This window comes from Manacus vitellinus, unplaced genomic scaffold (assembly GCF_001715985.3).
Source record: "Manacus vitellinus isolate BGI_N305 unplaced genomic scaffold, ASM171598v3 scaffold_35_pilon, whole genome shotgun sequence".
NCBI lineage: Eukaryota > Metazoa > Chordata > Aves > Passeriformes > Pipridae > Manacus > Manacus vitellinus.
The window spans coordinates 2,832,787-2,860,194 of NW_021940498.1; the positions used below are offsets into that span (position 1 = coordinate 2,832,787).

At 39.6% G+C, this 27,408-nt stretch overlaps 1 protein-coding gene across 1 annotated transcript in view; it reads right to left on the reverse strand.

Moving 5' to 3' along the window:
• Positions 1–27,408, reverse strand: part of CRYBG3 (crystallin beta-gamma domain containing 3) — a 73,676-nt gene that overhangs the window by 33,252 nt on the left and 13,016 nt on the right. The window contains exons 3-7 of the mRNA XM_018077036.1: positions 23,658–24,094; positions 8,407–12,844; positions 7,369–7,416; positions 6,917–7,032; positions 5,803–5,950 (exon numbers count right to left, since the gene is read on the reverse strand). Of these exons, the coding sequence (XP_017932525.1) occupies positions 5,803–5,950; positions 6,917–7,032; positions 7,369–7,416; positions 8,407–12,844; positions 23,658–24,094 (5,187 nt within the window). The remainder of the gene's footprint in view (positions 1–5,802; positions 5,951–6,916; positions 7,033–7,368; positions 7,417–8,406; positions 12,845–23,657; positions 24,095–27,408) is intronic.

The window sequence follows — 27,408 nt, forward strand, 5'->3', positions numbered from 1 at the left end:
ACTCTCCAAGTAAAGGATCTGACAGTATTATAATACTGACTTTTTTTTAAAAAAGAAGACAGTGCTTCCATAACACACATATAAGATACACATGATGCACACATAATTAAAACTTTCTAGAAATGTCTACTACATTCCCACCTCCCTCCCTCTATGATAATTAAGTTCTGTAATGAATCCAACTATGGTATAAAGCCATATGAGTTCAATTTTCTGACATGCTAAATAAATCTACAGCATTTTAGACAAAGAAAGGAAAAGATCACTATTAAAACCCATCAATTTTAGTAGGCACTTTAGGAATTTTCCTGTTACACAAAACAACAACCTCTATTACTATACTGAAGGTTTACTACTGAGAGATCCCACACTGGAGAATAACTTGTTGAACACACGATCTTCTCTAGAATTTGCAGGGGTTTTATTGAGCCATTCTCATTTAGTAATATTTATATAAAATGTATTGCAAATACTTTCTTCCCCAGCACTCAAATACATCATGAATCAACAAGGAACTTGTAAAACACAAAAGCCTGCAGAGAAACTCAGCACCAGGGCACAAAAGCTCTTAAAGCTCTTTTTTCACACAGGTTTTGAGTGGGATGTTCATGGAGTAACATCCCACTGCCTCTTTATTAGTGTTTTTCAGCATCTCTTTAACTGTCAGCAATAAGTGTGGCAATTATAATTTATGCACTTCAGGATGTTATTTCACTTTCTTCATGAGACCTGAAGGAACACAGTATATTATTTTGGCAACTCTCCCTCATGCACAATCACATTTCCTCTGTATTGTACCCTGCAAACAATGCACGCTATTTGTTTTTAGAGCAAAAACTGCAATACCAGAATTTTTCTTTTCAGATGAGCAAAACCAGAAAAAGTAGGAAAAAAGACTTTCTAGTACAATGCTACTTTATGGCAAAGTGCTAAGGAACTCAATTCTAAGTGTAATGCAAGGCAAGTTTAAAAAAAGTAAAAGTAATCTCCCCACAGTTTTCACATGTATATGCATCTTACTAAATCCCTTTTGAGAAATAGCTGAAGTTTGTGGGGTTTTTCCTAATAATATCTGATATGTGATAAGGCTGAAATCTGTAAATCCAACAATAAAGCTTGATACAGAAAATCAGAAGCTGCATCTATAAGAATTCCCCAAGGAATACTCTCAATGGTTTCAGATAAATTCTGAAACAAAGTACCTACAAGACGAGACAAGTAGCAAAATAAAGTATCTGCCTGCAGGCTCAGACAGAATATGAGATGGAGGATATTCAATTTTAATTCAGTAGGAAGCTTTTGTTTTTGTTTTTCATTTAAGACTGGAAAAAGCCAGTCTGTATTCTCTTTTCAAGTCTGCTCTCCTGACTCTGAAGCTCCTGAAGCTCCAGCTCAAGAGATGACAAATGTAGCAGGGTAGGTAAAGCACAAGCACTCATAATTACATCTCTCCTATTTATCACCATCTCTCTCCAGCCAGATTTTGACAGTCATAAAAACCCTCTATTCGCTGTGATGGTATTTTTGTGTGTACTAGATTAAGTCCAGAAGCTTCTTTCATGAAGTGTATACTGAGTTTTTCACACAGTAAACTGAGGTTTTCATCAAAACCAATTCAAATATCTATTTTTAAAGGTAGTAACATGTTTGAGCAAGAAGCACATCATATGTTCTAAGTACATTTTTTAAAGTCACAAATATGCATTTTGCCCTAAATAATGAGTTCAATTCACCTTTATTAATGCACAGACTGCAGAAAATGGTAACATCTATTATTAGTGTGTGGGATGAACACTATGTATTTGCACATGTATGCTCAAATACTATGCCATTAGTTTATACAATTCAAGCATGCAAACCTTAGCTGGGTAAATATTTGCCTTAGCATGTTCATATTTGCCTGAGCACATTTAATAGGCATCATTACTTTCAGAGGCTTCTTTAACATTCCTAATAAAGCCACCATCTTCAGAAACAAAATGAAAACCACACAAATATGACAGCATTCAGATTGAGAACTAGATCCTTCAGTCCAAAGCCCTCTCATCTGCAAGGCGTCAAGATTTTGGAATGAGATACCCACATGCAAAACTATTATCATGCAAAACTACCACCACGATGTTTCAGGCCAGATTCAAATCTGGGAAGTTTTCCCCTGCTACACCTGCCCCCCATATAGCCTTGCCACCCCCATCACAAGCAGCCAAAACTCACATTATTCACTATCCCACTGACACATCGGGCAAAAACACAGTAAAAAGCACAGCAACCAGATTAGGTAGCTGTGCTCATTTCCAATGATAACACACAACCAGCAAATGCTTAGGTAGCTCACAGCCTGCAGGCATCCCGCTCTGCCTTCCTTTATTCTGTGGTATTCTCCTCCTACCTTCACATAATCATCCTGGAGTGCCTGTGCTTCCCTCATGGTCCCTAAGGAGCTGAGGTATTTACAGAAGTAGAGGGAATACCCACATTAGCTCACAGAGGACACTTCCAAAAGACCAACATGGCCCTCAGCAGAAAGGTGAAGGCTTCTTCTGAACAGGGTTAAGACCACCCTTAAGACCTCAGCAGGAAAAGTTACTCTTTGGTGGCGTCTCTGACATTTTTCTGGTCTGACCAAGAGCTCTGCCAGCAGTGACACACCCAGAGCCTTCGACCTGCTCAAGGTGGTCTTGGCTGTTCACCCTCCTTCTGGATCCAGGGTTCCAGCCCTACCAGCACCATCAGGTCCAAATAAATTCAGCACTGTGAGTTGCTCTCCTTGGACCTCCAAGCTGTGTGACTAAAGTGATCAAAATAGCCTGTTTAACTGGTGTAGCTTTTTATGCCAACAACAGGACAAAGAATGACCAAAGTCTGGCTCCTTAAGCAAAAACACCAAAACAAGGAGGAGAGAAGGGTCTATTGAAAACCAGGTTTACTTAGTTTTGATATTCACACGATTGCTTTTTAATACAGTCTAGACACGCATCTTACTTTTGACACATGGTTTGTCCTCAGGACACATCAGCTCCTGCAGATTTCTTTTTTGTTAAATATTACCCTCCGTTGGTCCTCCGGGCTTTTTTACCCATTCATAATTCTTGCTCCCAGTGCTCCAGCTTTGTATCACTCTTGCTACCACCCATCACCACCAAACCAAACTACAGGATTCAACACAGCTGGTAGTAAAATAGAATAATACTAAGGGAATTAATGATTACTGTCCTGTAAATACCAACTAGAAAGTGAGACAAATTGAAGCTATTGGGTGTTTTCCTATGGCATCTGACTAAAGTAGTCCCTGCTTAAATTATTAACTTCTTTTCACCTAGCAAACCACACGAACAAAAGAAAGACACACTCTACATATAATACTGTGAACAAACCCATTACAAAGAGCTTTGCTTAAGGAGAGTCCATAAGGAATCCAGTTATTCCCTGACTAACCATCTTGCAGACAGTGATTATAACCTGCTGTTTCAGATCTCCTGTCATCTTGCAAAACATCTGTTGACAAGATTATTCCAGAATGGTAAGGTCAAGAACATTTCTTAGCTCGTTTTTGGGAAAATAACATTTAGTTACCCTCTCTGGGCTTCCAGAAACAGATGGAAAAAGCCCTCCAATTGCATTTGCAGTAGGCCAGAGAACTGACTTTGCTAAACAGACTGTGCTGCAGGAGCTGCATTGAACCTGTGTGTCCAGGCAGACTTTGCTGGCCTAGGCTCATGCTGACTTCCTTGGTGGAACTCAGTCTCCACATTACTTCAGATGGGTCTTCATTTTACTGATTGCACAATCTGTTTCTTTGGAACCTCCTCCCCACAAGTTCCTTGAAATTAAATACACACGGACACACCTAATGCTTATCCACAGTTAGGCTACAAACTAACCACAAAGCTAACAGAATCTTTGTTTTTTTGTGGAGGCTTGAAGCCAAATCAAGGGCACAAAGCCACTGACAGACTGTTTTTCAGCCAATCTGCTAGTAAAAAAAAAAAAAAAAATATTAAATGTACCTCCTACAGCTTCTTTAGTAAAAGTCTGTTTTTCTCTTCTTGGCAAGTCATTTTCTTCTCAAATATTTAGCCACTGTTCACATCTGATAACTCAAGGCATCTGAGCAGCCATTAAAGAAGCACCATAAAAAGCCACTTGCAATTTAGAAGACAAGCCAGAAAACCTGCACACAGAGCCAGTATGGCCAAACTAGTCAGGAGAAAATGCACTGAGCTACCCAGCCTGTGACAAAGAGAATGACAGTAAAACATGTGACCCTGCAGATCACACACACACACACACACACACACACACACACACACACACACACACACACACACACGAGACGCCTGAAAAAAGAAACAGCCACTTGTAAAATAAAAGCAATGCCTATATTTTAAAAAAAAATAAATAAAAATTAGGTAGCATTTTGGTAAACTACCTTCTGAAAGTACTTCCACAACCTAAAAAAGAGGGATGCTTTCACAAATCAAGGTTTAGAAGACAACCTGACTTAGTGAGCTCCACACACCTCTAGCTCCATGGATTAGCAGCAAAAGCCCTCCTAACCAACCATATCTGCTAGAGCTTTAAGTTACACAAGAAAAATGTTGATTACTGAACTAGTGCACTGTAACAAAGCTTTCCATCTGTGTTCCATATAAATGAACCATATACTGGAAGAAGAACAAAGGTCAAACCTATTTAGCTGTGCTACAAAGATTTTTATCAAGCATGATGAAGCTAAACACTGTATCTTTCCTATTTGAGAGTTTTCTTTCATGCCCAAAACGCATCCAGCTTCCCTTGGATTCAGACCACAGTTCTACACGTTACTGTGGAATTCCTTTATTTATTTAGTTGCCTTCCTCAATACTGATCAATATTGCTATTACATATTAGTCAAAGGCTTTTAATCTGTTTAGCTCAAAGAAATGTTAACTTCATTATTCCTGCCTTCAGCCAGCTTCTTTTGAGCTTATTTATTGTTAAGTGTTTGAAGAGAAGGAAAAAGTATTTCTAATTGTTATGACATTATGCCCCTGTACTGATGACAAAAAGGTTATCAATTTTAAAATAAGCTCTATTCCAGCAGAGAACAGAAAACACTTTACTGAAAACCTTTCACATTGTGATACAAATGATAATTCACTCACAGTAAGGGCCATTGCCCTGTGAATAACTGGAATGTTACACTAAACAACAGAGCACTAAGTCTTCTTAAGTCACAAGATCTGGTAAATATATTCCTCATTCACTGAATAACAATGGGCACATTATTTTTGGGTTTAGACATTTGATTCTTATCTTTTCAACAGAAAGCCTTTTAAACTTCTGGCTGTAGGCAGTCACATGCTGTAGGTGTACCACTTGTCCACGTGGGAACCCTACAGACAGCACAAAGCTGTAGAGGGAACAACAGTAATTTCTGGAGGCTACAATGTACAAATGGGATTAGAAACCCAACCCCTAACTCTGAAACAGAAGCCACATAGACACATTAGCCATCTTAAGCTTAAGATAAATCTTTGGAATGATTTCATTTAATTTTGTAAACATCTAAAAGGAGGGGAGTCACTGTGTCCCGTGAAGGTGGTGGTAAAGAAACACAAACAATCTGCTCACTAACTCAGGAAGAAAGGGAAATTTAGCACAGCATGAGCCCTAGAGTCTATCTTGAAGGCGAAAAAAAGTGAATCATAGCAAATTTAAATTGTCAGAAACACTATACACACATTGTCCACTGCTAGCAATACACCACTATTCCCAACAAAGCAATTCTGCATGTGAGCATACTATTAAGGAAGTCTGTACCTTTGTTACATGTTTGATTGAACCAACTGTGAGGTTTCTTCGATGATGTTTCGCACCTGGGAGATCCCAAAGGTGATCCAGCACAGCCTCTCCTTCTTCTAGGACATATTTTCGACCCTGGAACTTTGGTTTCTCATAAAAAATCCAACTGTAATAACAATATAATGAACTGAGTTGCTGCTGTTAGGTGAGACTGTCCTTACAGAGCACATCTGATGAAAAGCCCACTAATAAGCTCTTCTAATCAAGGCAACTATCACATCTTTCTTATTCTGTCCCTCAACTGTCACATTCACTTCAGTTTGGAAAAGTAAAACACAGAGTTCTATAACACAACTTAAAATATTAACTGTATAAAAACACAGCTAAGCCACAATGTGAATAAACAGCCTTATTTTACCAGAACAAATATATTAACTGTCACATCAAAACACGTCAAGTTCAGGCAGGTACTATGCAAGGCAGAAACACACTAATAATGGCATTCAGCATTTCTTAGGATGTGAAAGCAATGTATGCAAACCCATACAAGGCTGCCTCAAAAACTGCATAAATGTGACATGCATTGTTACCATGGCTGACAGCCAGAAACATTCACTGCAACCACTGACACAGCCCCAGCTTCCCAAAGCAAATATAGAAACACTTGCAAACTTAAAGGTACTCGTATATATCCACATTCCTCTAAATGTTACATTAAACTCAGCACTGAGAATGCTTATTTTATGGTCCTTTTGCAGCGGCTACTGTATAATGAAACTGAGCTGTAAAAAAAAAAGAATTTCTTTGGCATACACATGCTTCTGGTCATGATTATGGCTGTACTGCCTCAGCACTTCAGGCAAGAACTCTAAACTTACTTGTGGCTCTATTAGAAACTTTCTGTTTGAAGCTAGTTCCCAGGAGAAACAATATTTTTTATTTTTTTTGTACTGCAGCATTTGAAGCCTTGTTTCATGCTTTTTTTCATTGGTATCAGTCTAATTATAAAGAAAGAAAAAGACGCTCTTGCAGATCGGATGTGTGCCATAAATGAAAGAAATAAAAATACAAGAGAAATGCATATGCAAGTCTTTAGGAAAGGCTCTATTTAAATATGACCTGGATTTCTTACCATCCTCTAATTATCCTAAGTAATGTTCCAATGGGAAAGTTCCACGATGAGGTATCTGGCACATCAGAATGAACTTCTTGTTTACTTTTGTTGCCATAAGTATCATAAATAACAATCTGAAACAATATAGAATGAATGAGGGCCCACTTCAACATAGAGACGGTTATTTTTTGCTTGCAATTTGTGCCCACTCAACTGGAAGGCTACACATTTTCTTCTTTTATGAAACACTCCACTGAATAAAAACAACAGCTGCTGAGGAACACAGTAAAATGACTAGTGGTAGGATTTTTAATAATATATTCTCATTATTAGCATGTCCAAACATATGCAAGTAATACATAAAAACACATAAAACTAGACTAATAACTTCAGATGCCTTCCATTCAAAAGCTTTGGTATAACAAATTATTCCATGTATCACATTGACTTACATGGCAAATTCTGCTTACCTTTCCTGGTCTTGGATTGTATTTGAGACTTGCCCTGTCAATGAGGTTCTGAAATTAAAAGGACATGGCAAACAACTATTAACACCTACAACACAAAGCACAGGCAGATCATTCCGGGTCCACTATTCCTACACAAGTACACAACTGTCCCTAATAGAAACAACCAAGACCTTTTCCACTGCCATTCAGAGCTGGTGTCAATAGTTTAACAGAATCAATCAGCAGAAAGTGACGTGCTAGAAAGGAAAAACTATTATTATGGCAGTTATAACCTTTACAAATGTATTACTCTTTCCCAGCACACAATCAACTGCATTTCTTACCAGTGGAAAAAACCCAGAAGACAGCTCTAACACAAACTGAAGTACTCCCAACATTATGGAAAGACTCCTTCAGTTACATATTTGGCCTATGTGGCACCGTCAAATTCTAAATATTGGAAGAACTGTTTCCATACTCTCATTTGCCAGTACTTTAAGTAAGCCAAAAAAGAAATTTTAATCTATGGAAGCAGCTATATTACTTACTTGCTAACTGAGCTATAATTTGTAGAAGACACTGTGATGAAACAATCAAGCAGCACAGGAAGCAGATATTTGTATCTTTTTTGGACAAGACAGCTCTATCAATCTCAGAAGTGAAAGAAATAAAAGAACAATTTTCATACAAAAGGCAGTTTCATTATCTTCAGGTTGAAATGCCCTTAACATAGACAAGTCTGCATTATGTTATTAAAGAAAGTTGCTATTATGCATATTTTCCAATTATATTTTCTGTTCACATATTCTGTTTTACAATTAAGCCACTTTCATCTGTGTGCTGAACCAAGAACACTATGTTTTTAAAATTATATTATCAGAAGACTTTTTTTTTATAAAACTATGAAACAGTCTAATTACTTTTGACTAAAGAATTACTTTTTGATTACCCTTATGATAAAAGAATCAATCTTAATTAAAAGGGAGCAAGGAGAATAGGGCAATTTTGAATCTGGGCTAATAATTTTGATTATAAATTTTATGTGATGTGACATCTTACCGCTGACAATTCTCCCAGTTTTGGTACGGTGTTGTCTTGAGACCAGTGAACCTTTGGCTGCAACATATCCTGGAGAATGCTTCCAAACCTGGTCCCCTTCTCAGAAGAAGAATTGCTGGCAGATTTCAAGTATTGGTAGTACACACTTGTAGGAGGATGTGTTAAAGCATCATCAGCTTTCTCTAGAACTGATTTACAAGGTGTTTGACTGGGAGAAGCTACATCTGGAAGTTGTTCTGGTTGCTCCTGTGAGTCAAGATGTTCTTTTGAAAGAAGAAACGATTGTTCAGGAAGCAAAGATCCATTCTGGTCGTTTGATTGAAGGGTTGTTTTTAAATTCCCTCTCCACTGGCTGGAAAGACAGTCCTCTTCTCCCTCAGCATCAAGTATATTTTCCTCATATGATGATTCTTCCTCCTCCACTCCATCCTCCTCCTCCTCCTCTTCCTCACTGAAGCGAGTAGTGAACTGCAAGCGCTCAGAGACTGACTGAAGAAGGGAAAGCACGGAAGCATGATCAGTGTTATCTTTGGATATTCCACCAGGGCGGCTTTCTGGGGACACGTCTGTGGAAGGCAAGTCCTCCTGGGAGCTGTCGTCCTCATAGATGGGAGACAAGGAGAAAGGATACACCCTGTAGCGCTTGGCCTCCACACTCAGGAACGACTCCGAGCCACAGCCATCTGTGGCTGCACTCAGCTTGTTGTCCTGCCCACAGGGACAGGCTGACTCCTGCTCACGCTTTGCCCTTTGGTACGTTAGATGAGCCACATTGTCTGAGGGCAAACCAGAGGAAGGGAGAGATCTGGTCTGCACATCATCAGTTGAGACGGATTTGTTCTCAGTCTGAAGAGCACCTTCAAAAATGATAGTAAAAGAACTGTTTTCCCACTGTTCAATTAGTGGAGAAGAGGCCAAAAGTTCTGTTGATTCCTTCATTTCATCACTGCAGTCCAGACTGGTTTTTTCACGCTGGTCATTTCTCTCCATGTCCTGATCACTCGTTTTTGCCTGCTTCAGATTCTCATTATTTTGGGCAAAGGCTGTGTTGAAGCACTGCTTTCCTTCACTGTTCTCTCCAGGAACAGACAATTCAGGTACAATGAACTGTGTGTCTGTATCTGATTCTGGTCTTGCTAAACTGCCAGTGGGAAGAAATCCATTTGCTTGACGAGTAATTGCATTATTTGGTATCTTTTCATCTCTCTGGGGCCAATCTGTGCCATTTGCCACACTATTTGGAAGGAAAGGAGGACCTGAGCAATCTGCCTTTTCACAGTTTACAGTTACACCCCGAGTTTCCTTCACCTCTGTTGGTTCCTGTGTTTTGGCAGGGAACTTTGTATCCACATTTAAAGTCTTTGGCATTTCAGCCTCAGGTTTAGATTCAACCTTTTCAGAAGGCCTTTTACTCTCCGTGCCTTGCCACTGACCGGATGCCAGTTTTTGTATGGCTGAGTTAATGACTTCCTCAACTGTTTCTTTTGCTTTTAATGCTAGTGCACTATGTAGGTCAATTTTATAAGGGATGCAAGAGAGTATCTTTTCATCTTGATTATTTGTATCCACTCTTTCATTTCCTGTAAATGAAGATGAGGCTCCTCCACTGCTCTCATTAAAATCTTTTAATGACTGCACAGCTGACTGGATTTCTTCTGCTTCCAGCTGTACAGTTTCAGCATTCTGATAACTTAGAATATCCCTGTTTACTAAACTATCCTTGCTACCACAAGGCTGGTAGACACCAAAGGCTTGTTTTGCTCTTATTTCCTCCGCAGCCAAATGTAAAACCGAATCCACAATTTCTTCAGCTTTCCTAAACAAAACAGCAGCATCTTGGAATGCAGCCTGTTCTTGCCCCTTCACACTGGGATCTTCCCACTGTCCCTCAGAACAAAGCCCATCTGACTCTGCAGGTGCAGCATCTGTTTGACCACCTGTCACAGGAGGGGTTTCTGAGAAAGCAGAAGCACAGTCACCAAGGATCACCTGTCCCACAGCATTCCTGCACACAGTCTCAGCACGGGCTGACTTGGATGCTGTTTCCAAAGATTTCAAAGGACAGATGGGTGATGGCATTGCCTCTGCCAACACACTACTGTCAGCCTGTTGTGTGAAGGCCTCCTCTGCCCCATCATGAGCTCTGTGACTGGAAGAGTTACTGTTCCCCTGAGCAACACCCGACATCTTCAAGGCAGAAACAGAAAGGTTGGAGGCCTCTCTGGATCCCAGAGAAGCTGAAGTGGGCCTGGGGATGTAAACACCCCATACATTTACTCCATCAGCAGAGTTATCAAACATAGGTGGAATAATCTCACATTCTAGAGAACCAACTGGGCACAAAGCTCTCAAGTCTCCTGAGCAAGGTGTCCCCTCATTCATTCTGTCCTCAGGGATTATTCTCCTAGACTCTGCAGCTGGAAAAATAAAGCTGTCCTGTTCAGAAGCAGCAATCTGGCCATTTTCAGAGTTAGTGGCAGAAGGCAGCATTTTTCCTTGGTTGTCAGATGAAGAATCAAGTACTGTGGGTGATATCCTAGGCTCCTTGTTGTTTTCCTTCTTGGAAGAAAAATTAATACACCTATTTTCATAAACAGGTGGAGATTCAAAAGTGATGCCTACATCATCTTTTTCACAGGTGAAAGCAGAGTGGTTGGTCACAGGTTTTCCTTCATGTCTCAAGGCAGAACGAGAAACTGCCAGATTTTTTTCTTCTGACTTAGAAATATGGGCTGTAAGTTCTGAGGTGCAATCTTCACACCCAGAAGTAATAAGATCAGCCCCAGTCCTACCAGTCTTATTGGTTTTAGAAGTAGCAGGAGTATGATTGATTAAAGGGCGAGGTGCAGTGTCATCCTCTGCGAGTGTAACCGTCTTGGTAGGAGTGTCTCGAACACTTTCAAGAGCAACAGGACCATGGTTGTGAAGAGGAACAGAGTTTTTTGAGAGACTCATATCTACAGTCTCAAAGGATTTGCTCTTCGCATATTCAAGACCAGGACAAGAAAGTGTCTCTCCGGCATCTTTCAAGATGATTTCTTTTTTCCCCATAGTTTTATTTTTGAACTTGCAGCTCAGATGAAGGGGAGCTGAGCAACACCCTCCAGTTTGAACAGAAGACTTGGAAGTTACAGAACGAGGTGCTGTCATCTCATCCAAATCAGATTTCACACTGTGACACGCACATAGGCATGGTGATACATTGGCAACCTTTTCCACTGCAACCTCAGACAAAACCTTCATTGTTTCCACTCCCTCAGTTTCTAGACAAGGTAAACCAGTGTGCTGTGTGGTAGTATCCTTGGAATTCTCCACATGGATTAACTTGTGACCATATTGTACATACACTGGTTTCCCTAAGTCACTCAGTTCTTTACAAGTCTCCCTGCCCATGACTCTGCCTTCATCATGTCCAATAGATGACATTGAAGTCCTTAGATCACCTGTGGCCATGCACTTTTCTCCGTTGGATTCCATGCTAAGTGAAGGGGGTATTTGTTCATTAAAAGGTAAAAGAACAGTAGCAGGAAAGTCCTGTGGATTTTGCTCTCTTTCTACAGTTGCCACAATTTTCTGTGTATCACTTCTGCTTGGATCACTGTCTTTGTTTGCACTACCAGTTTGCTGATCTGCTTCCTGCTGAAATGTAGTGGTACTGAAATGAAGCATCTGGACACCCAGCAATTGCTCAGAGTGATTCTCCATTTGATGATTACAGCAAAATCCTCCCTTACTCACCTGTAGTTCTTCATTAAATGTCTTACTTATTGACTTGGGTGAATGTAAACAATCATCCTGTATTTCTTTTGGGGACTCCTTATTATTAGCTGCTTTACTACAATTGTTTTCTTTATCAAAGTTAAAAGTGTCATTTTTGTTTGTCTGAAACAGAGTTTCTGCTTCTCCTGGTAGTCCATCTTCTTTTCCAGTCAAATCATTTGCAGAACTCACTTTGAGGGAAGGAGTAACCCGGGAAGTGGAATTGGTTGGGATCTCACCATTTCTACTGCTAAATGACAATAATGAATCTAGTGAATACGTCCTTTTAACTTTTGCTGCAGCTAAAGTATGTTCATGTCTTAAGTCTGGCTCATGACAGGATTCAGTGGATGAAGTTGTGGCCTTTGCAGTTATTTCACGTTTACTTCTACCCAACCAATGCCAAGCTTTACCAGACTGTTTGCTTCCCCCTCTAACCGCAGAAGGATTTAACACGGCATCACCTTGGTGATCTTCACCCTCATCTCCTCCTGATTTCAGAGAGGGAGTTCTTTGGATTTCTCCATTTTCTTTGACCATTGAAACATTTCTATTCTCAGGATTTTCTCCTCCTTTCCCAGTAGTTTCTGATTGACTCCTCAGCAGTTGCCTGATCCTTGCAGAACCTCGATACGTTGCATAAGTGATCGCGGGTGCTTCTGCCTTCCGTCGGGTCTGCCTGTAACAAGGATCACCACTGTCAGCACACGACAGACAGTCTAAACAGCTGCATGATAATAAAGGTTAACACAAGCTGTAGATTATGTCTACAAACTTAAACTTATCTTAAACTGTAGATTACATATAAACAGTACTGTTTACCCGCACAGGTTGGCACAAACTGTAGATTGCACGCAACGCTGTTTTTACTCCTTCTTCTGCTCTTGCTAAATATGGGTTTGTAGGACAAATTATACATAAACACCTTTTACTGAAAAGCCAACTTATACTAAAAGCAAAGAGTAGATGTTGCTATAACCAACTTCCCTCATTTGTTTTCTACCAGACAGAGTTACCACTTACAAATGTCACAGATCAACATTTACAGTGACAGAAATAAGCACACTTTTATGAAGATGTTATATCCTACTAAAGCAGGCCTGTACACTGAGACCGAAGAAAATGCACTGCACTAATGTTCACTAAAATATGGAACTGAAATTTAAATTTTTACCCAAGTTCTAAACATAGTGTTAAGAAACAGAATGAGGAGAAACAAAAAATGTAGGGAAAAAATAAAATACACAACAGTGGATGCTTTTTTGAACCACAGGTAATAAGGAAATAGAGTGAATGGAGATCAGGTAACAATGAAGACTGAATGTTGGAAGGAATACCAAAATGAGAAGCCTAGAAATGTAACCAGGAATTGGTAGATCTAGATGTCCATTAGTCTTAAATTTAGCAGTAAAAAACACTGAATGCAAAAACTAAGAAATAAAAGAACTGCCATGGAAGAACCGTGACCCTGATCCTTCACTGCTATTTGTGATAATACCAAGAATAAATTCAGAGCCTGTCACCTCCAATTTTCTGAAGAAGCAGTTTTTCCTCTTTCTTAAAACTAGCAGACATCACAGTTACCTTTCTTTCTAATGCTTCTCTCTTTTCCCCCTATTTTTTGGTCTGCTAAAGAATTCTTGTAAAAATCAGTCACTGTCAGCTTTTCCATTCTCTACCTCAGGACAAAGTAGATGCTCAGACTGTGCCTAAACTTCAGTCAGCCTCCTCCTAAACTAAGAAGAAACCTTTTCAAAGTCTGCCCTGTATCTGCTAACCTGGTGGCTGGAAGTAACCATTCACCTGCCTGGGAAATGGTCATTCTCATTTCAGAAGAGTCTCTTGGAGAAAAAAAACAACAACAACAAAAAAAAAGGTGTTGGCTAAGATTTTGATTTCTAATATAAAAAACAATGCTATATGTAAAAAATATTTTAATAGCATTTTTAAAAGCTCTTTGCACCTTCTCATTAGTTCACATTTGCTGAGAAGCTGTTACAGCTCTTGAGTTGAGAACAAATAATTGAGGTGACAAATAAAAAATAAATTTACTAAGGAAAGTGAAACATTTGAGTATCATTGAGTAACTGCAACTTCAAATCTTGTCTGTATGGATTCTCTCAAAAGATACGGAAGAATATAAAAATGGAGCAGATTTACAAATCTAAAAAGATTTGTCTTTTCTGTCAAGATTTTGGAGGTCGAGATTCTTACTTCAATATTAATTTTATTTTGAAGAGGGAAATTAATACTATTTAAAATCACAAGTAAACTTCCTCCTTCTGCAGTATTTGGACATGCAAAGAGTACAAGTGAACTAAAAGTGAAATTATTCATATTCATAAACATTAAAAGAGAGATATAAATGGTCATTTATATGCATGTTTTATGCTGTGAAGTACTTTTAGGCTAATTATTAGGCTAAAATACATGAATATGGGAATTCAGACTTTGAGAGAACTTGAAAATTAAGTTTACATTGGGATTAAATTAATTGTAATCTCTGATGAAGGCTACAGCAGAATCTCAATAAAGGGTTTGTCAGCCAGGTATATTAAGTTATAGAGGAAACAGGAAAGTCGTGTATAAACAGCACAGCTCCCAAGCACTTGCCAAGTTAGATGCCTACTTTTAGCCTTCTATACCACCAGTTTGGTTTCCAGAGATACCAACAGTGGTAGCTACTAAACATCATACACACCATTTGTTAAAATGGCTCTTTTCAGGATTCACATCCCTTCAAAGAAACATATACATTTCCCAGTGGAAAAAGAACAAAACACAATTGAATAAAGGATAGTAGAGGAAAAAAAAATCATTATTTTCCACTTTCTCACAGAAAACTTTAGAAAATATTTTCTAAAGCTCCAGAGGTCCTAAAAATGCCAGGGTAAGGATCTGTGGAGCTTGATAGTGCACTACACTCACTCAGCATCAGTCATAGTCATACTAAAAATAAGTCTTAAGAATGTAAGACCTGATCATGCTCTTATTCAGAATTAACCTTACTAAGTAACCTTTCCTGCTTTAAATAATCACTATTAAGCTTTTACAAAATCCATCAGCTCTTCTATTCTTTGGCCAACCTCAAAAACAAAAGTTGGTCTGCAAGCGTCCTGAATCCAGATACAATTTCTTTACGAGAACAAACACAGGTTTGGCACCAATTCTCAAAAAAAAAAAGTTTTATAGATTCTTGAATAGGTAAGCTGCTATGACATGTTTGAAGTGAGCACATCAATGGTACTGAGGGATACCAAACACTCATCTCCATCAAAACCAAGACATGACTCCCCACTTTCCCTTCAGATTTTTCTTGTGAACTCATCAGTTCTTAAATCCAAAGCATCCAGATATGGGATGAACAGGTAAATTTTACAGAAGATTGCCAAGGAGAACATGATTAAGTTCTATATCTACATTGATCTGAGCCACGGATCACACCAAATCATTATGTCATCTATTACACATGGTCAGACAAAAAAAATATACTCAGAAGTTTCTTTCTGCTTACATGGAGATCTTTCTCGTTGCTCCCAATTCTTTTCACTCTCTTGTTTGTCTTCTGAGGGAATTTTTTGCTCTGATTGATCAATTTGAAGTCTGAGCAAGACTCCAAGCCCTGTAGAGCTTAAACCCAGTCCTGACTAGCACTGGCAACAGCACTGCTTCATCTGTGGAGCCTCAGCCTGCAGACTCTGCCAGTGCCTCCCAAAACACAGCCCTGCTTTCCTGCAGACCTGCCTCTACCAAGAGCTTCTGCAGTGAATGCTATTTTAAAAAGGAACCAACCTTTCCTCCACAGACATGACAACTTCAGGATCTCCGACCTTTGGTAAAGAATTTGCTGCTCAGCCTATTATAAAAATTTTGCCAACAGACCTTTTAGTTCTAATGTATTTACTTTTAGAGTGCAGAGAAGTGCATTCAATCTGAACACCCCCACGCAACAATAAGATATTTAAAAAATGAAAACCCATGTGCCTGTGTGGCAGCAGTAATTCAGCTGTAAGTCTATATGAAACACATTTAGAAACAGGTTGTGTCACAAAAGATCTTCTAAAAGTGTCACTGGAGACTTGTTTTATTTCTGATTACCAAAAGAATATGTCAGTTCAGAACTTACCTTAAAAACTCTTCGCAAATATTTTTTTTCCAACTCATGAGGATGCAGATGAAAGCCTGAATATACAAAGAACCCAGTGTGCATTCTGTCACGTATTTAAAATACTGGGAGATTCCTTCTTTCCCATCTTCACAGGAAGCTATTCAATTCCCTGTAAAGCCTTGATTCAGTTTCACAAAAGACTTTGACAGCAACAAGAGAGGATGTCAGCATGAGTTACGTTACATATGTCAAAAGTAGGTGCTCGTAGACATTTCTTCTATTGCAAAAAAGATATAAAAAGTTAAAGGGGGACTAATGCAAGGAGGGGAGGGGAACATCTTCTGACATCTCATGTGACAGACGTCTTGTGTAACTTGCCCAAAAGTGGCATTAGTTATAAAACAGTCTTGTTGATTCTGAAGCCTTGAAGCAGGACCAAACACACCACCTTCAATGCCTCATCTCAGTGCATCCATTGTTTGCATCTTTTCCAAGTGTATGCCACGAAGATGGCAACCCCTCCAGTCCTCACACTGGTACCATACAGTAATGGTAGAGAACCCTACACCATTTTTGGAAAGGTGGAGGAAGACCACAAAGCCTGATACAGCATCTCAGTCCCAGGCAGCATAGCTTCATTTGCACAACATGTCATCCAGCAATCCTTAAACCACCACCAGCACAGCTCTGGGCTCAGCAGCTCAGGCTCAGCAGTGTCACAGTGGCTCTCCCAGTGCATGAAATGGCCATTTTTAACTCATACCTCACTCTTCCAGGTATCTTCTCCCCAGTCCAGCACTCTCCTGCTTTTACAAGCATAGATGTGCATGATTCCCCCAGTCTCTTCTCACTGACCCCACAGAAGTAGCTACTGGAGAGATCTGCAGGCTACAGGCTGAAAACCACTGATCTGCATCAGTGTGTCTCTTGTGGTTCCTGTCTGCCCTCTCTGACTATTTTTAAATTATGCTGTTGTTTATTTTAATTTTTCTCCACTTAGCTTTTATTCCACTGAATTCCACTAACAACTTTTTTTAAAATTATGTTAAGGTACTTTGTCTGGAAACACCTGTCTTAAAGTCACTTTGAAAAATCTTCTAGTGGAATCCAACTTAGCCAGCCAGCTGGTTTCTACTCTCATGTAAGACATTCATAAATAGGAAAAATTAAAGACATACTGAAAACCAAGACACTGTGGGCTAACTGAACAGTTGCTATATGCAACTTAGATGAAAGAAAACACCTTTTTTTTTGTCAGAAGGGATATCTTCATGTCTTAAATCTGCAGTCTGAAATACTCAGCGTCCTGGGACTTCACAATGTGTATTTGAAAAGGTCAAAAGTTTGGTTGAACAAAGTGATTTGCACACAGTTGATTCTGCAGGAAATTTCAAAGCTAATGTTCCAGAAGGACAATTAAGAGCCAATGACAATTTTAATAAAAGCAAACACAGTCTCTGTGACCTTGGAAGGAATGATTTCCTTCCCCTTGCCCTTTAGGGTAGTACTTCTTGATTATCAACAGTAAAGAGGAAGGTGTGAGGATTAGGCTCCTACTGATGAGTAAAGGCCCAGAAGTCCTGAACAGTTACACTGCAGGTAGCTCTGTAACTTTAAAATCCCACTGTAAAATGCAGTTTCTAAGAAACAGTCTCTCAATTGAATCCATTGCATAGTTGAACAATTCTACAAAAGAAAAAGTTCAGTGGAAAAAAAACAATCCAGTGAATTAATTTTAAGCCTAATTAATTTAGTTCGACTTTGCATCACGCATCTGCTATGAATTACTCTTAAAATACGGAGTTTCATTCTTCAGAAACGCAAAAAACTTTGCTCTGGCACCAACTAGAACCTTTCCTTTGGGCCACATCCCAGCCCTGGGCAGGTAACCCTCTCTGGCAGGCAGAGAAATGCTTCTGGGCCTGCATTTCTCCTACAGCACAGCCCTGGAATTCACCACCCCACTGCTGGAATGGGGCACTAAGTCTCAGCACAGCACCTGCCTTGACAAGGTCTCTGTTGATTCACACAGGTTTGGGCTCTCATCAAAATCTGAAAGGCTGTGAGTACTGTTAAAGAGTAGTTTGTTCAAATCAAGGTGTGCATAGAGATGTGTCTGAAAGAAAAGATTTTTGAATAATGAAACCCTCTGATTTAGAGACCTAACACTAAATCCTTCCATGGGCATTGGGGTAAACCCCTGCAATCACTGATGGAGGCTTTCCTCCATGGAATTAGGGGCAGGATAACCCTGACCCTTTCCTCAGGAGAGCCTTCTAAATCAATTTTGGGCTGTATTTGGCTGTCCTAGAAGGGTGGAGCTACCCACAGAGTTTATACCCCTCTCAAGCAGAAGCAGGTCACTCTCTGCAGTGACTCCCACTTCATCTGAGCACCAGCAACTCAACAACACTGTATTTCCATGGCCAATTTCTGAAGGCAGAAGCCAGAAAACCACCAAAAGATGAATTACTGCCTCCCTCTCCTCCATCCCTATTTCCCCACCCCAAGGTGGGTGTACCTCTGCCTCCCACTCCTCCTTGTGCTGCTTCCAGTGTCTGTGTACACACTGAATCAGGGAATTAAGACCAAAATTAACTGATCTAGTTAATTACTACAAACAGTAGTGCTTGTAGGCACCAGGACTCACAGCTGTCCTGAGGTTCCCCAGAGGCACCACCAAGGCAACCTCTTACCACAAGGGGAAGCACCTGTCTCTCCTGTCTCTAGATAACCACATATATTTGTCTTCACAATGGGGACCTTTTTGCAGGTATTACTATAACGGAAGTAATCAACAGAGTGTTCTTTTTTTCCTCTTACTGTTGTCACCCAACAGACTCTTCCAAAGATGGATGGACATTTATGGTTTTACAAGTTCAGGTCTCATATGTAAAATAGGTTCTGAGTAGGCAATTACAGAGGACACAGCTCTGACCACAAGAGGGATTTGACTTCAACAAATGCAGGAGTAGCAGCTTCCCCACTGTTCCTCAGGAATGACCTTGCTTGGAATTAAGTGATTTAATTTCCACTCATTTGCTCTTGATTTTCTGCCAAAGGCATCTATAGGGAAAGATGAACATTGCTGCTACTGAGGGAGTCAAACCCACAATACACAATCCATCAGACAAATTAAGGGCTGTGTTTCTTTATCACCACGAGCCTGCATCTGACCAGTAACACAAAGGAGAATGACAAGCTCTGGAACAGACCTGTTGACCAGAACTATGTAAACACCAATGATTTTATCAGGTGTGTTCCTAACAGAGGAAAATAAAAGGGCAGGATATTTTGACAGTACCAAGGTGGGAAATACTAATTGCTAATACTAATATACGTCAATTAGATATGTAGCAACAGATTTACTAGACTTCAAAATAATAAAACCCCCCTATCCTCTCACAAAGGTCAGTAATGTATAGCATAGGAAAACTGTCAACAGATTGAAATTTGTTTCTCAAGGCTACCTCCCTTCTGAATTAAACTGCTTGCAATGATCTCACTAAACTATTACTAGTACCTGGCTCCTGGCAAAAACAGGATGGTTGAGCACTTGCTGTAGAAATGACCTCCTCCCCTCTTCTACCTACACTTAGAAAATCCTTGCAGTTGTGGGGTTCACAGGGAGGTACTGGAGAAAGTCCATTCTCAGGAGCCTTAGAGAAACAGTCTCAATTTTGAAGCCAAATTGTTGCTCATTAGTGATGTGTTAGTGAAAGAATTTTACATTATAGGAAAGAAAGATAACAGGGGCAGATCCGTGTTTTATATTTGTCACCTACTTTATGAAATCTCATTCTCTCTCATGTAAACTTTCAGCAATAAGAGATTAAGTGAAGTGCATCCCCACTGTTCCACAGTTTTATATTCAGGGCTATTTCATCAGTCAAAGGTACGGCTTTAACATCATTAAGGAGTGTAAAGGCTAAGACTAAACATGAACTTTTTACTTTTACCCTTGCCAGTCTGCCACAGGGGACTATTCTGCACAGAAGTTGCCATCTTACCTAAGTAAGAGATTTTTCTCCACTTAGTAGCAAATACCTTCCTTTGCATTTTTCTTTCCACTGAAAGCCAAATAAGCATTACTTTAAAACTGTATTTTATCTTTTACCTGCCTTACCCCTCCGTCATTAACCTTTTACAGAGCACTGCAAGGCTACTGCTTGCTTCAGTTCGCTTCTTCAAGGCAAGGAAATGTTAAAGAAATATAAGACTAAGGGATGCAGTAAGTGGAGACTTAGCCAACCCAACTCTCCTCACCCACCTTCAGTGCTGCAACTATGATGTTACTGTCCACAGCAATTGTTGTTTAGAGACTTTGCCAAATTTATCATGGTTTTGTCCTCTGTGCTGCTCCTTTACCACTTGCCACTGTGGAGATTAAAGCAGCAGAAGCCTTTAAGGTACAAATTACCTCTGAGCCAACCAGCCAGAGTGACGGAGGACTAACGTGACCTACACATTTTGTCCCTCACAAACATGTACTCCACAGACTGAGCTCATGAATTCCCCTTTCCTTGGCTCAAGGTCTGGAAACTTGAATCTTTACCAAGTGCCAGGCCTCCCAGTGAGGCTAAAATTAACCTCAGTTGACAGGTCAGAGCAGTCTGATTTCCCTGTATTTTGTAAAATACCGTTTTAAGGATAAGAGGTTAATAAGATTGTCTGAATAGAGGCATCTGAGACTATTTGGTGGGTATTTTAGATCTGAAAGGTTGTTTGGTTTGGGATTTTTTTTTTAACAACCCAGTGGGGATTATGCAACCTAACAACATCCCTCTTTCACTTATTGCAACCTCCTTGCTAACCACAGATAATCTCTGATGTAATATTTCACAGCAGCTTAGAATTAACAAATTCATTTACATGTTCCTCATGGCCAAGGAAACTGTTGTAAGACTAATAATGCAGTGGTCTTAAGGATTTGTAAAGCCCTCTGCTTCATTCTGCTTCTACAGTAAATACTAAAATTGCAGTTTAACATAACAATCAACGGAATCAATAGCGCCTCTGACTTTATATGGCTCACTAGCATGTCTCATATGTCTTTTAGGACTCAATTTTCAAGCAATTAGGTTCACACCATCCTTTCCCTTCATGGTATCCACACTTTCCTGTTCCTTTGTGCTACATTTTCCCCCTTCTCCTCATCATTAGTCATGTGCTTTCAGTACCCACTTCCAACTACTTGGTACTTCCTACAAGACTCTCTCCCAGACCAGCAGCAATCAGGAGCACTTTTACAGTTTAACTTTGTTAAATGAATACCAGTCAGTTAATATTTAGTAAAGAAGCCAGCTAGTACTGAAAAGAAAAAACTGCTCTGCATGCCTTTAACTTTTATAAACTAAAAGAGAGCAAACCCATAAAAGAAATGAAAGAGGTATCCTTGATTCAAGCATTTTAAAAAGGTAATGAGTGCAAACCTATACTTTTGCATTGTCATTTCAATTTCTGTTCACCATTTGCTTCAGAAAAACAGTTCACATTGTGTGGTCAGGCAGAGAAAAACATAACAAAAGTTACACAGAGATTGTCAAACTTGTTAGTACCCTGAATCAAAAAGGGCAGAATGTACGCTGTACTTTTGAAAAAAGACTGGTTTCATGTTTGCTGTAACTTGCAACAGCTTCCATGAAAAAATATAATTTTTTCCGACTTTAAAAAAGTCATTTTCCACAGAAAAACTTCATTCTATACATAGGCCAGCTTACTCTTGCCTCCAAACTAGCAACATACATTTTTCTATGCTTGCTTGGCCATGAGACAGATAAACTATACTGAGAAGAATCTAGATGGATTAGGCAGATATACCTAACAATACAGGACAATGTCACAACATGGTCAGTTGAAAATGCCCAACTACAACTTCGACTTCAAGAAAACAAAAATGACCCAAAAAGGCTTGCGCAGAGCAGAGAGCTCACCTCAGTGAGTTCATACCCACACCTTCCAAACTCTGTAAACTTTTATTGATGCCAAATTTATTACTCTACATTACCCTGAAGAGTTCATGAGAAGCAAACAAAGATGCTGTAAACTGGGCAAACAGCAGCAAGAGACTGATGCAGCAACACGGCCTGTCCAACAGGTTTTTGAGAACTAGACCAAATAACACAATGCTGCTGGGCCTCTGCAGATAACAGCTGAGGGGAGGAGAAATTTGCTTCTGTATTGATCAAAGCAGTGGTGGTGGCTGAGCTGCAACGTGTGGTTTGGAAAAAGCACAGTCGGATGCGTGACTACGATAAGAGTCTGTAATAAAACCCAGCCGACCACGTCACAGACCAAACCAGAGTGCTCGTGAGAACACAACCACTGTTGTCAGTAATCACAAACAGCACTGTACGGTGCTGGGGGAAATGCAGTTTTAATTTCACCTAAATAGGTGCTGTATCCCCTATTTGTATCCTGATCAGCCATTACATTTATATTATGAAGGTGAATGACAAATGCCTCAAATTATTCTGCTGAGTAGGTAAGGACAGAGTGCTGGAGATGTCCCCAGTATGGAAGTGGAATTCAATAAGCAGCTATTTCAGGTATCTCTGACCTCCTATGTGGAGATGAAACAAACACTTCACATGCCACCAATAAATATACTGAGCACAACTCAAATTAGTTTAAAAACTTCAAAGAAAAAAAGGTGTTTCCTCTCAGTACATCCTCCCATCCTGCAATACAAGCAGGGGCACTGTGACAGACTTATTGGTTACCCCTAATTGTTATTTTGGGCTTAAATTTTAAATAAATGCTCTGGGTCATATTGAAAATCTGAGTAAACGTAACTTACAGATCCACTGCCCACGAACAACCTACCAAAAATTGGACAGGCACCATGGGTGTACGTTCATAACTAACTCCAAGCCTATGCTGTGCTGCCCCACATGTAGTCTAATTTTCAACATAACAGCTACAAAGTGTCTTTGGAAAACAAATGCCTATTTTTATGACAGAAGAGATTTCGTAATTTACAGCGCAGACCACAGTCAATGTTTGCACATTGCTGCTCTCAAACACAACGGTGCCCTTGGCACCAATTGTTGGGTTTTTTTAAAGCTTATTTTGAAATATTACAGGACTGTTAAGAATGCTCCATATTTGGGCTAATTGAGTGAATTACATAACCCTCTTTATATCACCAGAAAATCCCAAAGAACAAGGGGGAAAAAAACCACAAAAGCAAAAATCACCAAGTCTACTTAGGATAGTTGCTACTAGAGTTTTGCACGAAGTCAAGCCACAGACACTCCAACCATCTTTAGAAATGACAGACATTTGTCATACAGTCAGTGGAACTTCGACAATGTAGTTCTGTGTGCACACACAAACATAATAATAATATAATTATATTATAATTATAAATTATAAAACTTACTTCTGTGTATCTGCAGCTTGTTTCCAGCCTCCTTGCAGATTCTGTGAGATATCTTTCCCAATATTGTTTAAGGTGGCATCCCCTTTATTTACAGAATCTTCTTTTATCCTGGCTGTAGAACAGAGAGGCTCCTCAATTTTCGGATGCTTTGGCTGCACGTCCTTTGGAAAAGTATTTGTGTTCCGGAAATCCTTTTCACATCTGTTGGGTTCATCTTGGAAGGTAGAGGATTTAGATTCCACCAAAGAAGATTTTGTTGCAATATTAAATAAGCTTCCAAGGAAATGAAAAAAACCTTCTCGGGGTTGCTTGTCTTTCTCTGCTGTTTTGGTTCCAGGAGTCAAACTAGGAAGGCTATTAGCTTTTTTCAGTTCCTCCTGGATTTCAGACTTGCGAAGTTCTTCTGTGGAATGGTTCTTCTCTTCATTTTGACAAACCTATGATGAATACAAAGAGCACATAAAGAAGATGTTTCCTTTCATTCTCAAATTCCTTAATTTTAATTTGCACCTAGGCATTGTATTCCTTGCAGGAGCTCTGTTGTTTAAAGGTTCCTTTTAAGATTAAAGCCCAGTGCTTGCTCTCTTCTCTTGCTGTAGTAAAAAGATCCCTATTCTACAAAAAGCCACAGGACTACACAGGTTCAAAGATTCCCAAAGCAGCTGCTGTAGAAATAAATCCAGAAGGACAGATGGCAACAATTGCTTCAACTGGCAGAAGAAACACGGGGAAGAACCAAGGAACAATATTCCACACTTCAGACTAAAGCCCTCAAAAAGCACAGCTTCACAAACAAACCTATTTGTGCTTGTGAGACGAGTAGTTTTCAGCCTGCAAACCTAGGCAAGAACACCAGAGCAGAACACACATCACAGCCCTCAATACTCTGCACTTCCTAAAAACCCCAGGAGAATCAAGAACAGAATCTGGATAAAGCAAACTCAACTCACATCCCAGAGATTAATCCTACCCTTAGCAACCCTAAAATGCCCCCTTTGGCCAGCCTTCCTTCAAAGGCACAGCTCCAATTCCAGATGGATTTGTCGTCTCCCACAGCCCCATAGTCCACCATGCCCAAACTCCCAGCTCTCCATACAGTCAAGGTCCTACACAGTACCAGCCCTGCACCGACCTTCTGAACTCCCTGTCAGCTCTGCCCTCGAACTGAAATGAATCAGCACCAAGGCAGAGCTTCACCTCACACCAGCCACATGTTCCTTTCCTCTCTCAGCTCAGCTGAACATCTCAGCCCAGAGGCAAGGCAAGCTCTTTTCCTCCCCACTTTATGCCCTTGAATTTCCTTGGTGTCAGCTCCTCTCAGAGACCCAAGGACCGCTGTCCAAGCTCCTGTTACTTCTGCCAAGACCATCTGCCCAAAAAGATGATGCAACTTCACCGTAAGGCTTCACAAACACATTTTAATGTAAGCACATTTTCAGCTTCACAATCTGCAAATGCTTCTTCCCTGGACTAAAATTTTCTGGGAAGCACCTGCCCCCCATCTCACCCTTCACAGTGGTTGCCATATACTATTGCTACCTAGTTTATCTTTACAGTACAATCCTTGTAATTTCAATTCCTGATGCAACCCAGTTTATTAAAACAGAATAAAGTTACTCCAGCTTTTCTTGGATGAAATCTATCCTGCTCAACAGGAGTGGGAAAGGAGAACAAGAACAAAAAGTCCTATGCAAATTTTAGCTGTGTCAACAACGCATTTGGATAAGAGTAATTGTTTTAAATTGGGTAACACCTACCCACCCAATCTATCCAGAAAGCTACTATTTTCATTAGGTCACTAATCCCATTTCAACTTGAAGATATATTTGTTTCTAGTAACCTAAAATAAGCAGGTAGGTTTACTTGTTAATAGTCCTTCTAGGATCACATTATTGATGAAAAAGGTATTTTAATGAACACAGTTTATTCCTCAGGGAACAGCAATTTCTTAAACACTTTCAAGTTACACTTAGTGATACTGGAGCAGTGATCTTTAAGCTGCAAGCAATCCTTTTTCACCTTTTAAGTACAATTGCTTAATATTAAGTGTTCGGATAGATGTGTGTGCTGAAAATGGTTTATGTGAGGATAGAAACTGAATGGCACTAATCTGTCCTTGAGAAATCCACACAATCTCTATTTTCTTCATACAGAAAAGACACTTAAACAACCCCATCAGACTTCTAAGGAAACCTTCAAAAGTGGGCTAAGTCAAACTCTAGTCTTTTTTCGTCCACCTGTGACAAATTCCATCTTCTGAGTGAAGGTGACGACAGTCCAGCTCACAGATGCACCACACTTCCGGCTGCTGTTTTCAATACTAGACAAACTATCAAGTAACATGCAAGCCCGGAGTGAATCTCTTGACAATTAATTTTATCTCACAGGATCTGAGTACTTTGAGTAAGGAAATACAAAACAGAAGCAAGAAAAAAAATTATTTCCAAAATTTGATAATAAATGAATGATTCACCACGTCAACTTCTAAGTTCTACTGTCACAGTTACTTCTTTCTCTGACACACCTCAGCATTCTTCAATACCAGTTTTTGATTCAACTTTAAGTGAGGGGGGGTGTTTCTCCTCTGTTCTGTGATTAGTATCAGTCACACGTATTTGTCTGATTTAAAAGACTATCTCAGAACAGAAAATGCACACAAATCTTATTCTTTTCTCTGCACATATAACCCTTATAAGCTATAAACATTTATATTAAGCATTACAATATCTATGAAGTTAACTAAATGCAGCATTAATTAAAAAAGAAATTATTACATTGAAAACTTGTGAACAGTTTTGTATTATGGGAGGTTTTTTGTTTGTTGTTGTTTTGCTCGTTGGGTTTTTGCCCATTTTTTTAAAACCATCTGTATTCAGGAACTAGTAGCTTGGGGTTTTTTTCCTATTAGGAACTGAGACTTCAAATATAACTAAATCTCTAGAAGCGAAATTCTTCTCTGAGCAGCTCTGAGACACAAGACTTGTAAAGACTGTGCTGCTTATTTGTAAGCATAATTTATGCCCTGCTTGAAAAGCTGTTTTGTAGTCTCTGCTTCCAGAAACAGAAATCTATTTAGACTTCCCTTCCTCTTTAATCTTCCTTTCTTTACTTAACTTTTGGTAAATCAAAAGAACAGGAAGTTTTAATATGAAAGGGTCCTTCCATACCTTTAACCATAAATAGCGTCTTGCATAGGAAAAAGCCCCAGAGAACATTTACATTGTGCTTATTTGAAGATATATGTGGATATTAAATCCTAACACAGAAACTATGTAAATCCTGCTTTCTTCTCTTCAATATAATCAATCTTACTCTCCATATATTTTCCCTCCTGCTCCACTTTGCCATAACAGACAGTAAGAGCTATTGGTGTTTTATCATTTGCACACAAAATCCCAATTCAGAGTCTGAGCCACTGTTTAGGCATTACACAAGCAGTACTGCTCCTGCTGCAGATTTTGAAGTTCATATTTTAAGATGATGCCATATTCAAATCACTGAGACAAAAGCACATGATCTTACTTACTGTAGAGCCAGTAAGCCTTTAACACAGCAGGAGCCTTCAGGCACAAGTGCCTGGTGAGAACAGCAGTAAGATGGTAATTCCATGAGCCACTATCACAGTAACTTTCACCTCTCTCTGAGCCTGTCTCTGACAGAAGTCCCCAGCAAACAGGAAAAAAAAAGGCAAGGGCATAGGATACATATAAAGTAATCCTTTCCCTGGTATATCCCACCAGTTTTCAACAGT